General features: G+C 35.6%; 1 protein-coding gene across 4 annotated transcripts in view; it reads left to right on the forward strand.

Annotated features, from left to right (window-relative positions):
- The window catches only part of CCDC148 (coiled-coil domain containing 148), a 258,987-nt gene that overhangs the window by 65,680 nt on the left and 176,026 nt on the right, over nucleotides 1-17,281 (forward strand). For 2 of the 4 annotated variants that reach the window (XM_037044667.1, XM_037044666.1), the window contains exons 2-4: nucleotides 4,355-4,417; nucleotides 5,414-5,535; nucleotides 16,022-16,125. In XM_037044667.1, coding sequence (XP_036900562.1) covers nucleotides 4,355-4,417; nucleotides 5,414-5,535; nucleotides 16,022-16,125 — 289 coding nt within the window. The remainder of the gene's footprint in view (nucleotides 1-4,354; nucleotides 4,418-5,413; nucleotides 5,536-16,021; nucleotides 16,126-17,281) is intronic. The other 2 variants (XM_037044670.1, XM_037044668.1) reach the window with 1 other exon arrangement.

Genomic DNA, 17,281 nt, shown 5'->3' on the forward strand with positions numbered 1-17,281 from the left:
AATCAGAACAAGAAGAAAGAATCCAAAAATATGATGATATTGTAAGCAGCCTCTGGGACAATTTTAAGTATTTGAACATTTGCATCATCGTGGTTCTAGAAGGAGAAAAGAAAGAGCTAGAAAATGGAAATCTATTTGGAAAAATAATGAAAGAAAACTCCCCTCATCTCATGAAAGAAATAAATAGGCAAGTCCAGGAAGCACAGAGAGTACAAAATAAGATGGATGCAAACAGACCCACACAATTTTAATTACAATTACAATTTTGTAATTAAAATACCAAGAATTAAAGATAGGGAATCTTGAATGCAACAAGAACAAAGCAGTAAGTTACCTATGGGGGAGTTCTCATGAAGCTATAAGCTGATTTCTCTAAAGAAACTTTGCAGGCTAGGAAGGATTGGCAAGAAATATTCAAGGTCATGAAAAGCAGAGACCTACAGCCAAGATTTCTCTACCCAGCAAAGCTATCATTTAGAATCAAAGGGCTGATAAAGAGCTTCCAAGACAAGAAAAAATGAAAGGAGTTCATCATCATCAAACAATTATTATATGAAATGTTAACAGGACTTATTTAAGAGAAAGATCAAAATTATGAACAATAAAATGACAATAAATACATATCTATCAACAATTGAATCCAAAAACAAACTAAGCACATGAGAAGAACAGAGACAGAATCATGGATACAGAGAACATTTTGACATGGGAGGTGTATAGGGAATAGGTGAAGAGGTTAGGGGATTAAGAATTACAAATAGGTAGCCACAGAATAGCCATGGGGATGTAAAGTACAGAGTAGAAAATGGAGTAACTGAAGAACTTATAGGCATGACCCAGGGACATGAACAGTGTTTTGGGTATTGCCTGAGGTGCTGGGGTTCCTGAGTGAAGTGGGACAAAGGGGGGAATATTGGGACAACTATATACCATGGTCAATAAAATATAATTAGAAAAAATTTTATTGGAACAAAAATAAAATGAATTCATAGAGACATATTGCATTTTGTATAAAAACTGGATAATACTCATGTATGCATAGAAAATATTTGAAAGAATATAAAATAAAACATTGAAAATGGCTACCAGTGATAAACACTGTTACCAGAATGAAGGGGTTGGTTCACCTGTGCACATCAAAGCCCAATCAAATGAGAACAGGGGTCTGCAGCCAGGAATAAAAGGATTTATTAGTTGAGGAAATGGTGCCAAGCCCAGAGTCATGGGTCAGCTGGTGCTCAAAGACCCTGTTCCTGGATGGCTTTCAGGGGTTGGATTATATAGGGAAAATCATTAATCATGGCTAAAGAAGTTGGGGTTGTGGGCTCTACTGATTGGTTGGGGCCAGGGCAGGGAGCAGTTGGTTATTTTATTCAGGTCCTGATGTCAGCCATGGTGTCACCCAAGGCTCCATAACCCACTGTGGGTTCTTTGCTTTGCACAGAAAAGAATTCAAACCTGAGCCAGCATTGAGTTTAACACGGAAGTGAGTTATTAGTGAAGCAATGAGACAGAAAATGGGCTATTCCACAGACAGGGCAGCCCCCCCTCCTTTAGCAGAATTTGTTTTCTTTATTAAGTTTCTTTTAATTGGGGGCTGGGCAGGGTATATTCCCAGGAAAGGGGTGGAGACTTCTCAGAGGAGGTTGGTGGGACATTTTGTGTTTCTGACCATCATGGCATGGGGTGTGTTGTTTAGCATGCTAATGCATTACAACTTGTGTATGATGAGGTTAGGGGTGATTGTTAAGTGAAATTAGTCACCATGTTGGGCAGAGCTGCTCTGTGCTGTTTTGAAGCCATAAATCCAATGAGGGAATTGTCCTACTTTCTGGTAGTTCCTATAGCTTTTATTGAAGCTGTTTTGTTATCTGCCCTATCTCATAAGGTTCTATGGTCATAATTAAAATTTGAACTATGTAAAAATGGTGAGAAACGTTATGTGGGCTTATTAGTTTTCCTCTGAGAGCCAGAGGAGGAAGAAATTAAATAGGATTAGACCTAGAGTAACCAAAAGGGAGTCTGCAAAAATGCCATTTTGTTTGGGCCTCACTCTTGCAACCTAAATCCCAAGTAAACAAGACAAATCTAAAGGGGCTAGCCACCCCATTGAGGAAAGACTAGGACTTACCAGTTAGAGAACTGATGAGGTCTCTCCTGGATCAAGATGACAGACTTGGATGGTTAAGTCATGGGTGGGAGAATGAAATGAAAACTAGAGGTGAGATGCAGTAGGCCAGACCTCACCGAGCTGGCTGCTGGGTGCACTGTAAATTTGGTTGGGAAACTTGCTTTATTTGTTCATTACCTTTATTTTTTAAATGTATTTGATTATGGTCAGGTATGAAACACTCTTTCATTTTCCATGTTTTCTGCTATTCCTTATGGCTGTGTACCTTGTCACTTTCTGCTTTTGACTTACCTGGTCACTGGAGGCATTTAAATTTGCCATTTCTGTCTGTAGATTATGCAATCAAAGCAGATTTTTAAAAATTGAAAAGTTGTTATTCATAGAGGGAGACTATAGTATGGACTTAGGAATTGTTATTGCAGTTCTCCTGAGGGACTAGAAGACATCCAGCTACCACCAGCTACTTTTCCTCAAATGATATTTATTAAGGATTTACTATTGTGTAGTAGACACTAGGGATATAATCAGAAATAAGACAAACATGGGCCACATGTCTATGGAGGGGGTATCAAAGCAGTAAACATACAAATGTGAAGACTAATACAAATTATTACGGAAAGGAAAGAATAGGATTAGAGAGAAATAGGAATTCTTTCTTATTTAAAGGGAGAAGTTTTTTTAGGTCTCTCTGAGGCTATGACATGTTGGTCACACTGAAGGCTGAGTAGGGACCAGCCATGTAAAAAGAGGAAGAAAATGTCTTTAAGACAAAGGGTGCAGCAAATGGGAAGGCCTTGAGGCGCAATGAGCTTTGTATATTTGAGATATAGAAAGGCCTGTGTGATTGAAATGTGTGAATGAAATGAGGATGCAAGTCAGGAAGGGCTTCAGAGGCCATTCTAGAAGTTTGGATAGAATACTAAAGGGTGATGGGAAACCACTGAAGGAATTTAAGCAAGGTTGGATTAGAATTTGAAGAGGTTACTTGGGTTGCTGTGTGGAGCATTGGCAGTAAGGGTGCAAAGAGAAACTGCTGCTGCTGCCTGGGCTGGAGGCGATGGTGGCGGGAGGCAGTGTAGGTGGAGAGAGCAGATGTGTAATACCTTCCAAAAGGAAGAAGAATCTCAACAGATAGGATGTGGGTATGAGTAGAAACAAGACTATAGGGAGAATTGTCAATGTTATTAAAGGCTTGATAAAAGAATCCCTTGAGTAGAGACCCTTTAGAAATTACACACTATATTCCTAAAGTTGGTAAGTAATCACTAGGGTTCTTGGTTAACCGGGTAGAGTTTCCAGAAGTCATGGACTTGTGCCACTTTTCCTTCCATTTTAGAAGGTTTAGGTTACTGAGAAGGCCACTAGACACGGTAGTTCAACCTAGTGGATATGGAACAAAAGTTTGTGAAAAATAGGTAGTGTTACTTAAGGAGTCAGTTGACTAGCTGATGCCTGGGAGTGCCGGGTTCAGTTCAGTAGGTTCTCAGGAAAAAGATGCTGAGGCAGAATTTGGAGTGCTAGATATTTATCCAGGGATCCATACCTGTGAAAGGAAGAAGGAGGAAGTAGGATCAGACAGATGAAAATGTCGATTTCAACGCAGGTTCAACAGAGTGTGGGCCAGTCCTGTAGGGAAGTTTAGAACATGCATTGCCCATCAGAGTGGCCCACATTGGGTCCAAACTGCTGAGTCTTTACATCCCTGCCTTGCTCAGTCATTAGGTACAGACTGCCCAGCAGTGGTATGCCTTTGGACTCTCTGCAGCTGAGTCCAACCCTGAGGGAGGTGACAGCAGGGCGTTGAATGCTTTTTTAGAAGTGGATGGCATATTCCCAGGTCCACTGCAAGTGCAATACTGCTTAATAAAAGTAGTGAGTAATTTGGCTAGTTGCTTTATTCCTTCTGTGGTTTCTTTCCTCCCAGGAACTCAAAGGAAAACATACATAAGTTTTAATCACAAAGTATTTATCGGTCACAATTGAAGGAAGGGGAATTAAGAGGCTAGAAATTGGAAGGAGGGATCAAAAAACAGGAAAGAAACAGGGAGAAAAACTAATGGAAGGAAGCTTCTAGAAGCAAGGAGAAGCAAATGTTAATAAAATACCAAGAGTTATAGCACCCAGTCCTGGGCCTTATTTTTAAAAGTACCACAATTAACACATCTTTTAAAATGTTTTAAAAATCAGATTGTAAAGTTTACCTGTCTCTTGTTTCTCTGACAGATATGGAAAACATGAATAAAAGAGACCGACCATTCATGACAATGCAGAAAAACAATAACTCGGGTATTTTTTTCTATTTCCAAGTCTGTTTTATGACTTATGGTGGATTATGCATGATATAAAATTGGAATGTTGATTTTCCAAAATTTAAATCATGGATAGCTCATTTTGAGGGGGTCACATTGAGGTTTCTTCAGTTTTCATACAATGGGCATTTTACTCTTCTTTAACAGTGGTTAGGACAAGCATGCTTTCCGTCACTGTAATTGTCCTAAATCACTTACAGACTTCTTATAGTCATATGATGCATGATATACTTAATAAATATTTTTACTCTACATGGCACATTATTCATCTAATTGAAGCAAAGTACAGTTTTTGCTTGAATTTATCAGGTTATTATTCTTTATGCTACTTGACCTTAAAGTACCCTCTACTTATGTTTTAGTTTATCAAAATGTCTAATACACTAAATTAAGTGTTTGTGTAGAGAATGCCTGCCCAAACACTTTATATCATTTTAGTCTTATTTGGCCCACTGAATTATTTAGCTTTCAGTTTCAACCTTTTCTCAAATTTAATTGAAATTTTTTTTCAGTTTTTCTGAGAAATACAGCTATGACTTAAAAAAATTTATTTACTTAATTTGTTTCATTATAATGTGATACTTAAATATGTACAGTTTCTGCCTAACATTTCTTAAATTACAGAAATGCTCACACTTTGTTTCTTGACATTATATTGAGAATTATTTAAATTCTCAATATAATTCTTGACATTATATTGAGAATTTAAAAAATTCTCAATATACTAGCTTCAATAAAAGTATTCTTTCATGCTCTTTAAGTAATAAGTTTATGCAAGTAATATAGTGGCAATATAATTTAAGTTTCTATAGATAGAGGTTCAATATGCTATGAATGTTATAATATATTACTTCTTATATTTACCTTAAAATATTTAAAAATAAGACCTGTAGTCAGCATGTTGCTCTAACTATATTTTACTCCCAATAACATAGTATTATTTCTCTCATTTTCTGTTTTTGATGAAAAACAGATAATCTTGTATATCATCTGAAAAATGGAATGAGAAGCATTAAGTATAAACCAATAGACTATCAGCAAATGCATGCATTAACTGAAGCAAAAAAACTAGCTGCTGCCTCTACAGAGCTAAAGGTTAGAAGTTGTGTGTGTGTGTTTTCTAGGTTTATAAAATTGAATTTCCAGCAAGTAAAATATTTAAATGTAAATGTGAAAATAAATAGCATTCTAAATAGTTTTTTGAGTCTTCTAACTATTAATAATAATGAGTAGCAGCTAACATTTATTGAATGCTCTCAGAGTGTTGTGCAGTTTACATTCATTACTCACTTAATGTTCATAACAACCTTAGAGGTCTGGATTCAATTTTATTTTTAGAAAGATTGCTACTTAATTAGCTTTCAACAATTCCTAACTTAATCTGAAAAATAAAAATTGTGAGTAAATGCTAGCTGTGGATTATCATCTGATTTAAGGTCCCTTCTGCAACACCATTCAAATATGCCCTCAGGTGCCACTGTTCTAGAATTCCCTTTTAAAAAAAATATTTCATTTATTTATTTTTAGAGAGAGGGGAAGGGAAAGAGAAAGAGTGGGAGAGAAACATCAATGTGTGGTTGCCTCTCATGTGTCCCCCACTGGGGACCTGGCCTGCAACCCAGGCATGTGCCCTGACTGGGAATCAAACCAGCGACCCTTTGCTTCACAGGCCCATGCTCAATCCACTGAGCTACACCAGCCAGGGCTAGAATTCCCTTTTTTTGCTGTTGTTGCCATGACTTAGGAAAAGGTGAATCTAAACTAGGTTTAAAAGAGTTTATGTGCAAGTGATTTTGCATTTTACGACCATGTATGATTTAGGATTACCAAGCAATATGTTTCCCTCTTGTGTAAAATAATAGAGTACATTATAAATAGCATTACATTTAAAATTGCTTGGTAGCATTAAAAATCTGGTTTGAAAAAGCAACATATTAAGTAATTTACAAGTCTTCATTTGTATTTAATATTTTTGTGTTATATTAGTTTTGAATGGCTTTTTGTTGTTAAGATCTTTTTCAAAAAGGCAGCTGTTACAAATCCAAAGTACAGTTCATACCCTATTCTAGAGACACTATCAATGTATCCATGAGTTCTATTCCCTCTAACTAAGAAGACCACTTAAAAAATAGGACATTATTTGTTTGGTTCAGATATAACTTTAAGATAATTTAAGGTTATCATGACATTCAAAGAAACTTTATGAGAAAATTACTTGTATAACTATCATCCTAATAAAACTATTTTCATATTTCTGATTTTTATTCTGATCCGTTGTATATATACAACATATAAACATACATATATATAAACATATACATACATATTTGATTTTTTCCATGGTAAACATAGACATAAATCCTATTTAGATTTCCCCTAACATTTTGCCATATAATCTTGAAAATATTTAATTATTATATGATATTTAATTACTTAAATAAATATTTTAAACTATTTTTATTATTGTTCAAGTACAGTTGTCTCCATTTACCCCCCACCCTAGCCATCCCTACTTTCCACCCTTGACCTTACTTAAGTAAATAAATAGTTATCATGTGATTCAAAGATACAGTGAGGAACAAAATATAGCTTCTACCATCATGGAATGTATTGATTGCAGAAAAGTGGAGGGAAGTCAGCACATCTCAAATAAGCCCCCAAATAAAAATACTTTTAAGTATATACTCCAATAAACACATGCTGTCTAGTGTATAATAACAAGACTTAATTCCAATTGGGTAGGAAGGCTTTTCTGAGGGAGTGACATAGGAATTGGGATCTCCCGGCCAGTAAAAATGAATTGAGCAAAAGCAGGATTGAATAGTACTCCAAATAGAAAAAGATACATGCTTTACCACAGCAGTCCCCAACCTCTGGCCTGTTAGGAAACCAGACACACAGTAGGAAGTGAGCTTGAATGTAATTCAGATGAATCATCCCTAAACCATCCCCCACCCCAGTCCATGGAAAAATTGTCTTCTAGGAAACCCATCCCTGGTGCCAAAAAGGTTGGGGACCACTACCTTATCACATTTCAATTTGGGAATATTTGGATTATATTCAATTTTATATAGGAAATTATACTTCAGTAAACATCTTCATGCATGGACACCTTTCATGCTTTAGAATCTACCCCCATAGGATAAATTCCTATGATTGCAATGTTTGAGCAAAAAAGTATGAATGTTTTTTAACTCTTTCTCAAAGTATTGTTCTAATAAAGATGTCTCCACATTTTCTCTATACCCTTGTCAGTATTAGAACATGTACATATATATTCATATATATACATGTAAAGCTCATATTCCTAATATTATCCTGTTATCCACATGTTTCTTTTGTCTCTCTTTTTATCTGTCCATTCATCCACCATGTACCCAAAATACTACCATTTTGGCTAAATGGGGAATGGTTGAGTGTTAAAATTGGTATTTTATAAAGCGAATTTCTCTTTGATAACAGAATAAGTATCAAAGAATAAAAATATTGAAAAGTTTTAATAGTTAATGAGGTCTTTACAGTTTGATCTTAAGTGCAGTGACAATAATTTCTCATTATTGTCAGCTGCTAGATTACTTCTTTCATCATTTTCAAACGCTATCTTCTTTTTTTATACAGTTTTCATTTTTTATTATATCTGGATTAAGGAAGATGTATTGGGAATGTTGTTCTATATGCTTTGTGGAGTCTTCCCTTCTTGCTTAATTTAGAGATAGTAAGTTGACATTTTGCTCTTAATTCGCTCTTGTAAGACATTAACAATTCCCAATTACAACTTTATTTTTGGAAACACTCAGGGTTTAAATAAATTAGAGAACTGGAAATTAAAGTTTATTTTGTTTAATGTTTTGAATGGTAATACACCAAATTGTCCACACAAATTAGAATCATGAACATAATATCATCTCTGTTATTCTCATATTATTATTTGAATTTTTATAAAATATATGTTTGTTTAAGAATAATATTTTTTCTTCTAAAAGTTACATAATAATATGTTTTCTCCTAATATCTGCATTAATTATCAATCCATTTCCTTATTTATATAATTAAATGTGCTCATATTTCTGCATATGAAATTAACAACTTTAAAATTATTGTTAATTGTTATAGCACTTTGGTAATATTAAATGTAAATGTACTTAAAACTGAATGATCAAATGTTAACATTTAAAGGACCTAAGTAGATTTTTGCTTTAAGTTATACCTAGATAACATAGGCAGCAAAATCTCAGATATTTTATAGAGCAATATTTTCAGTGATATGGGCCCTAGAGAATGGGACATAAGGAAAGAATAAACGAGGGAGATGTCATCAAAATAAAAAGCTTCTGCCCAGCTAAAGAAAACAGCATTAAAATGAGAAGAGAACCCATTGTATGGGAAAACATATTTGCCAATGATACCTCAGACAAGGGTTTGATCTCAAAAATATATAAAGAACTCACACAACTCTACTCTAAGGAAACAGGCAACCCAATTTAAAAATGGGCAAAGGTCTTGAACAGACACTTCTCCAAGGAGGACATACAGAGGGTCCAGAGACATTTGAAAAGATGCTCAGATCACACACAGGACTTCCGGCCAAGATGGAGGCATAGGTGGAAACACTGTATCTCCTCGCACAACTAAGTTTAAAAACAATGAAGTTTTAGTAACAAAAACGCAGCCAAAACACAGAAAATTGAACTGTATGGAAGTCCGACAACAACGAACCATTCAGCCAGACCAGTAAGAGGTGCAGAGTAAGTGGCAGAGCAGGGTCAGGCCGGAAAGATCGTTTGGTCGGACCAACCCAGGAACATAGGAGTTGGTGGATTCCAGGTATGGGGTGACAACGGGCGGACCCAGTGAGGGCAGAGGGCGGGTGGCTGACCACGGTCACACATTCACACACAGATAAACCAAGCGAAGGAGTGAACAGTGAGACAGACCGCTCAAGCTAGGGCCCCAGCGATGGGAATTAGAGCCTGAAAGCACCAGTTGGAAAGACTTTCAGGTTGAGGTGCCGGAAGAGGCTCCCAGGCTCACATAGAGTTCGTTGGAGAGACCCACAGGGTCATGGAGGGTACACAAGCCCACACACCTGGGAACCAGCACCAGAAGGACCCAATTTGCTTGTGGGAAGCCGAAGAAGGTCAGAAATCTGAAAGCAGAGCAAAGCGCCATTTTTTCTCCTCTCTAACCCTGCCCCCACATACAGCATCACAACCCAGCAACTGGTGAACACCTACATAACAGGTGTGAACAGACCAAAACATGGCTCAAGAACAGCTCAAAGCCCCAGAGCCTATAATTCTAAGCAACCAAGAAATAACCAGACTTTCAGATGCACAGTTCAAAATACTGGTGACCAGTATGCTCACAGAATTGTTTGATTTTAGTCACAAATTAGAGGAACAAATGAAGGCTAAACTAATTGAAGTGAAGGGAAATGCACAGGAAATCAATGGTGATGGAAAGGAAACTCAGACTCAAATCAAGGGAGTGGATCAGAAAGAAGAAAAAAATGACTGAAGAGACAAGAATGAAGAAACAAGAATTCAAGAAAATGAAGAGAGGCTTAGGAGCCTCCAGGACATCTTTAAACATTCCAACATCTGAATTATAGGGATACCAGAAGAAGAAGAGGAAGAGTGACAAGTGGAAAACTTATTTGAGCAAATAATAAAGGAGAACTCCCCCAATCTGGCAAAGGAAATAGACTTCCAGGAAATCCAGGAAGCTCAGAGAGTCCCAAAGAAGTTGAACCCAAGAAGGAACACACCAAGGCCCATCATAATTACATTAGCCAAGATTAAAATGAAGGGGAGAATTCTAGAAGCAGTAAGAGATAAGGGGACAGTCACCTACAAAGGAGTTCCCATCTGACTGTCAGCTGATTTCTCAAAAGAGACCTTCCAGGCAAGAAGGGGCTGGAAAGAAGTATTCCAAGTCATGAAATCCAAAGACCTACATCCAAGATTGCTCTATCCAGCAAAGATTTCATTTAGAATGGAAGGGCAGATAAAGTGCTTCTCAGATAAAGTCAAGTTCAAGGAGTTCATCATCACCAAGTCCTTATTATATGAAATGTTTAAGGGACTTATATAAGAAAAAGAAGATAAAAAATATGAACAGTGAAAAGACAGCAAACTCACAGTTATTAACAACTACACCTAAAACAAAAGCAAACTAAGAGGACAGCTAGATTGGGAGTTGAACCATAGAAATGGAGATCACATGGAAGGTTAGCAACAGGGAAGTGGAAGAGGTGGGGAGAAGGTACAGAGAATAAGTAGCATAGGCAGTGGGTAGAAAATAGTCAGGGGGGAGGGCAAGAATACTATGGGAAATACAGAATCTAAAGAACTTGTAACACATGGACATAAACTAAAGGGGGGGTGATGGGGGAGGGGTGTGCAGGATGGAGAGGAATGAAGGGGGGAATGGGACAACTGTAATGGCATAATCAATAAAATATACTAAAAAATAAATTTAAAAAAACTGAAAACAAAAAGATGCTCAGCATCACTAGCATCAGAGAGATGCAAATTAAAACCACAATGAGATACCACTTCACACCAGTCAGAATGGCCATCATAAACAAAGCAACAAACACAAGTGTTAGAAAGATTGTGGAGAAAGGGGAACTTGAGTGGACTGTTGGTGGGATTGCACACTGGCTTAACCACTAAGGAAATCAGTATGGAATTTCTTCAGAAAACTAAAAATGGAACTGCTTTTTGACCCATCATTCCACTGCTTGTATTATATCCTAAGATCTTTGAAACACCAATGCAAAAGAATCTATGCACCACAATGTTCATAGCACCACAATTTACAATGGCCAAGTGCTGGAAGCAACCTAAGTGCCCGTCAGTAAATAAGTGGATCAAAATCTATGGTGTATTTACACAATAGAATTCTACACAGCAGAAAGAAGGAAGGAGCTCGTACCCTTTAGGACAGCAGGGTTGGAACTGGAGAGCATTATGATAAGTGAAATAAGCCAGGCGGTGGAAGACAAATACGATATGATCTCACCTTTAACAGGAACATAATCAACAAAATGAACAAGCAAACAAAATATAACCACAGACATTGAAATTGAGAATAGGCTGACAGTGGCCAGAGGGTAGAGGGGAGGGGATAATGGGGGAAATGAGTGAAGGGTTTACAGGGACAATTATAAAGGACACATAGACTATAACAAGGCAGGTGGAAATAGGGGAACAAAGTGGGGTGGAGTGGGATGGTGGGGAGTGGTAGGGCAAAGGGCAGAAAAATGTACTTGAACAATAATTAAAAAAAACAAACTAAGAGGGAAAGATAGGACAACTGAGGTATTAGAGTTTAGCCTTAATTGATGAGCTTATGTGTGTAAAATTGTGACTTGATAGGATTCAGTATCTGCTCTTGAAAGGAGGTCTGTGCCTCTGAAATTTTTGCTTCAAATAAAAAGAGTTGTGTCTAGAATACTTAACTATATTTTTTAATATTAACAAAAATTTGTTAATTAGCAATAAATTCAAAAGACTTGCCTGATTTGTATTGCTGGTATCTTTTTACTGAATAGATGTGATGGTCACCTACATAATCCCTGTGTCAGTGATCATGCACAAGTTCTAGAATGCTAGATGACACACTGATGTGAACATTGAGTGATCTAGTCTTTCAAAGGCTGAGATTGAACCTGAGGCCAAATAGTAGATCAGGCTGAAAACTGAGACAAACTTTTTATATCCTCACTCCAGGACATGCTTATTGATTTTAGAGAGAGGGGGAGAGAGGGACAAAAACGTCAGTGTGAGAAAGAAACATTGATTGCTTACCTCTTGTACACGTCCTGACTGAGGATCGAATCTGCAACCTAGGAAGGTGCCTTGACCAAGAATTGAACCCATGACCTTTTAGTTTATGGGATGATGCTCCAACCAACTGAGCCACACTGTCAGGATGAGACCAGTTTTTGATACATTATATGTTAACTGTTTATTCTCATTTTAAGTATAAAAGAAATCTTCACAGTTATTTTTATTTGAATTTCTTTGCTTAGTAAGAATGAATGTTTATTCTTGTCTAACTCAAGTACCTATCTACTATTTCTGTTTTTTAAACATTATATTATGGAAAATTGTAAGCATATGTAAAATTAGAGTGAATGTTATTATTAATCTCCATGTAACATTATCTAGTTTCAACTATGATTAACTCTTGGCTATTGTTTCTTCTACATTCCCACCCACAATTTCCCCTTGTTACAGATTATTTTGAGGCAAATCTCAGACATCATAGTACTTAACCATAAGTATTTTAGTGTGTGTCTCTAAAACAATTAGGGGGAAAAAACTAAACCTTATAACAGCATTACCGTTGAAAATGTTAAAAATTTCTTAATAATTTTAAATGTCCAGTCAATGTTATGTTTCCTGATTTTCTCCAATTTTTCTTAAAGTTTATTTAAATCAATATCTGAATAAGATCCATATATTGCAATTTATTTTTATTTTTCTATTCACTTTTCTTGTGTTCTTGTAATTTATTTCTTGACAAAATATTACTGTTTGTCTTTTATAGATTTTTACAGTTTGGATTTTGCTGATTACATCCTGGTGGTGTCAGTTAACATGTTTTTCTGTCTCTTGTATTTCCAGTAAATTGATAGTTTTATCTAGAGACTTGATCAGATTCAGGTTCAATTTATTTTGGCAGGAATACTTACTGATGGAATTTTTGTGCTCTAGTTTCTTTCTATTACAAATAGTGTTGCATTGAATATAGCTTTGTTCATTTATCTTTTTATGCATTTGCTATTAGAGTTTTCAGAGATTCCTGTAAGTAAAGGTAAACTCATGAAATTGTGTTATACATCTCCAAATTCCCTTCTGATGGGGGAGGGGAATTGTTGCATCATTTTGTATTTCCATTAGCAACTTGAGAGGGATCATATTTTCCCATAATGAGTGTTTTGTTAAACTTTTGTATATTTGTCAACCTGATATATGACAAATTACAATTTAGTGTATGTAGTTTTTTCTTTTGATTTATTTAACAGTTCTTTATTAAGGTACAACTCACATATATTAAAGTACACAAATCTTAAATGTACATCTCAGTAAATTTTGACAAATAGATATGCACATGTAACCAACATTCAAATAGTCCCCTAGTGATTGCTGTTTCTTTCTGAGGATGGACATCTGGCCCATGAGCTCTTCTGGCCTTTCAGGGAACCTGTTTAAGTTTCATTAGCTTGGGTCATCACAATAAAGCACATAAGAAACCCTAATTTCTGGTTCTTTTATGAATTTACTATTTTTGTTAGTTTAAATTGATCAGCATTCTGCATACATCATCCTCTACCTTAAATATTGATTTCATGTGGCTCATTGTCCAGCTAAATGAACTGGAATCACCTAGAAATGTCTATATTGACAAAAATACAACTTTAAAACTTTTTGTTTTTTTAAGACTTTTTCTTTATCTTTGGCCTGAGGACAGAAATGAAGTTAATGAGTGAATTTACAAAAAAAAAATTAGATGTCCTGTAAAATATTGGAAGTGTTTAGTGAAAAATAGTGACTTTATTTTGACTGTTATAGTCTACTTAATTGGCCTTTCTTTAGGCCCAAAGGCACCAGCATTGATTTTTTTAAGCTATAAAAATGTGTCTACATTTTTACCAGTGTGTTTTTTGTACAACACGGACCAAATATGTCAAAGAAATCCAATTTTAAAAGTTTTGTCTGTTGTAACAAACTTTAGAGGCTGTACATGGCCAATAGTTGGAGTGAGTTTGGGGCATTCTTGAAGCAAACACCAGTGTCAGTTTTTAGAAACACTATGCATTTTATTTTTTTGGTAGATAAAATAGACATTCTGAATGTATTCTGGTGGTGCCCTGTTCTTGTTTGAATGAACTTTTCTTCTAAATTTCATGATTGTAGCACTCTTAAGAGCTTCTGAAGAAAAGATTTGACTTTGATTTTATGTTTTTTTAAGTAATGTTTGGGTTATTTTGTTTTCTTATAGGCCTGATTTTGAATCAGTAACCATTATAGCAGCAAGATAAAGTCAAGGTTAAAGTAATCAGTGAGAGCTAGAGATAGCATGCATTATGAAGAGTCTTTTTAGGACTTGTCTTCTGAAGTTTTTATATCTTCAGTATTGATCTGTTAAAGCTTTCAGGCTAGTAAGTGTTCTAGTAGCAGAGAAAATGTAATATATGCATATTTCACCAAGTTTCTGATTTAAATAGCACTTTTGTATATGTTTAAAAGCTAGTATGAAGTACACGAATTGAGCATAAACATGAGTATCAGAGTCTAACCTGGAAACAGACACCACTTGAGGAGGTTTTTAATGAGTAGAGGGGCCTTTAATTCAGGAAATGGTTACACAGATGATAGAGGTGACGAGCCAAATAGGACTGTGAAGCAATACAGAGATCAACGAAGTAGGAAATCATGCCATGTCTAAGTCAAAGGGACATTTAGAAAAAGCAAGGTTTGTACTCCATCTCATGGGCCAAGGTTATCCAGAAACAGTTGGAACCATAGTAAAACTGTCAAAAAAGGTGGAGCAAATGGAGAAGATGCAGATGGTCCCTGAGAAGCCTCTGAGAATAGAGAGGGCAGCAGGAGTAATCCTTTGGCCTCTCCTTTCCTCCTTCCCTTCAATCTCCCACTGCCATTGTCTCCCTTCGGCTGAGCCAACTGGAAGGCAGCTGACAAGTGTTTGAGACACACAGGCTGCTCTGTGCTAGGGAGCAGATTTGGGGAGATGGCCAAGAATGGGTCTGTAGGCAAACAAACCCAGGCCTGACAGACCTTGTAAACAGAAATCTCAGAGCACTAATTAATTGTATGCTATGTTTTTAAGTCATAAAATTTGGGGAGAATTTCAATTTTAAAAATTGGGGTTTTAATATATATGATATTTTATGATTTCTTTAAATACCTTCAAATAAATTTTTATCTGAATTTTAAAAAGTACTTACAAAGTCATGGAGTTGAAAGATTAAAATGGTCTGTTCAAGGCCACATGTGGCCAGGCCTCCTAACAACTTATCCAATGACTTTTTCCATCCTCTGCTGAAGAATCAGATAAAAGCCAATTCATACATGAAGGCTCTATGTTATTCTGATGTTTATGAGCTTTATGATCTTGATCAACTCTTTTAACTTCTCTGAACATCAGCGTCTTCAGCTGTAAAATGGGAATAATGATGCTCATGATGCCTAGCAGGGAAATATGTCAAAAGGTAAGAAAATATATGGAAAATATTTCTGGGACTTTATGAATTAAGGGGTTATTTATTCTATATATGGAAAATAGAATCACTTCACCTTTTTTCCCATAAATGCTTTACACATACTTCTTAAATTGGTCAGTATTCCAAACCATTTTCTCTTTCACCTCCCTGGTTTTTGTTGAACATAGCACTTATTTTAAGCAGAATTTTGTGTTAGAAGATGCACTAATAGGATGGAAAAAGTGTTAAGTATTTAATGCAGAAGATACAGATTAAATATTTCCATTGTGGAAACACATTTTAAGAAACATTGAAATGGCTCATCTTTTGTTTCACTAAATCTAGATCAGAAAAGCAGTGCAGACTTCAAAGGTATCTAAGGAGCAAACACTAATAAAACAACACAGGCAAGTGTGGTGGCAGGAACACCAAAGGCTGAATGAAGTCAGGTAAGGACTGAGGGAAATCTCAGTGAGTACACAGAAGAATTTCTAAGGCTTGCACTTATTTAGTTAAATGTTCTATAACTTTCAATGTGAGTTAAACTATTATAATCAAAATTGAACATTACAGTTTGTGAGTCAAGTTAATATAGTTTTATTTCCTTAGTTTAATTTGGAATTCAGTGAATATGTTAATATGGCTTTTGCTCTCCTTAGGGAAAAAGTGTAATCTTTATATGCTAATTGTGTACTCTTTTATACTTCCACTCTTACTTACTTACATTATACTTAGCCTTTGGATTATAATATTTTGTTTACCTATTTGCCTTCCCTATAAAGTGGTAAACAGGGCAAGCATCCCCTCATATTCATTTTTAGGTCACAAAATTTGGGGAGTCATTTTTTATTGTAGGATACATAGCAGTAGATATATAAATGCTTTCAATAAAAAATTAACAAATAAACTAAGGGACTCAACTTATTACTCAGTGATTTCTGGAGGTGTTATAGCTATATCATGACTAATTTATTCAAATTGGATTTTTGACTTTTGTTATTATTTTCAGCATTCACTTCAAGATGAATTCAAACAAAATAATGGTTCTATACTTGATCTGGATTGTAATCTTTTAAAAATAAATTTCTTCTCAAAGGATAAGGCAAAAATAGAAGGCACATGTGTTTTCCTTCCATTTGAGTCATATATACTAATTTTCATGATGCTGGTATTTGTAAAGAGCTATATATTTTATGTCAAAATATATAAATTTTGTGGTCTTAGTCTAAGGCAAATTTCCAAATGCCGTTAACTTTACTTTTGACACTTTTTAATTAATAAGAGGTTTTCATTTTGGCAAGAGATTCCTATGTGCAAAGTAAAAGGCTCATGGTTAGAAATTACTTTAGACTTTGTCACTATGCTGCTCTTATCTTATAAGACTTATAAGTCTTATCTTATAAGACTTACTCCTCAAAATACCACCTTTTGCAGGGAGAATATTTGAGCTTACTACATTTTTTTTTGAAGACTTGAATAACTTGACACATGATAAAAAGGAGAACCATTAGGAGGTTTTAATATGGTACTCAGCAATGGAAACTCAAATATAAAGGAAGGCACTGTTGACAGTTTTTATCTTGGCCGTTTCATATTCTTCTTAAT

Source organism: Sturnira hondurensis, unplaced genomic scaffold (genome assembly GCF_014824575.4).
Source record: "Sturnira hondurensis isolate 20B ecotype Veracruz unplaced genomic scaffold, ASM1482457v3 Scaffold0004136, whole genome shotgun sequence".
Taxonomy (NCBI): domain Eukaryota; kingdom Metazoa; phylum Chordata; class Mammalia; order Chiroptera; family Phyllostomidae; genus Sturnira; species Sturnira hondurensis.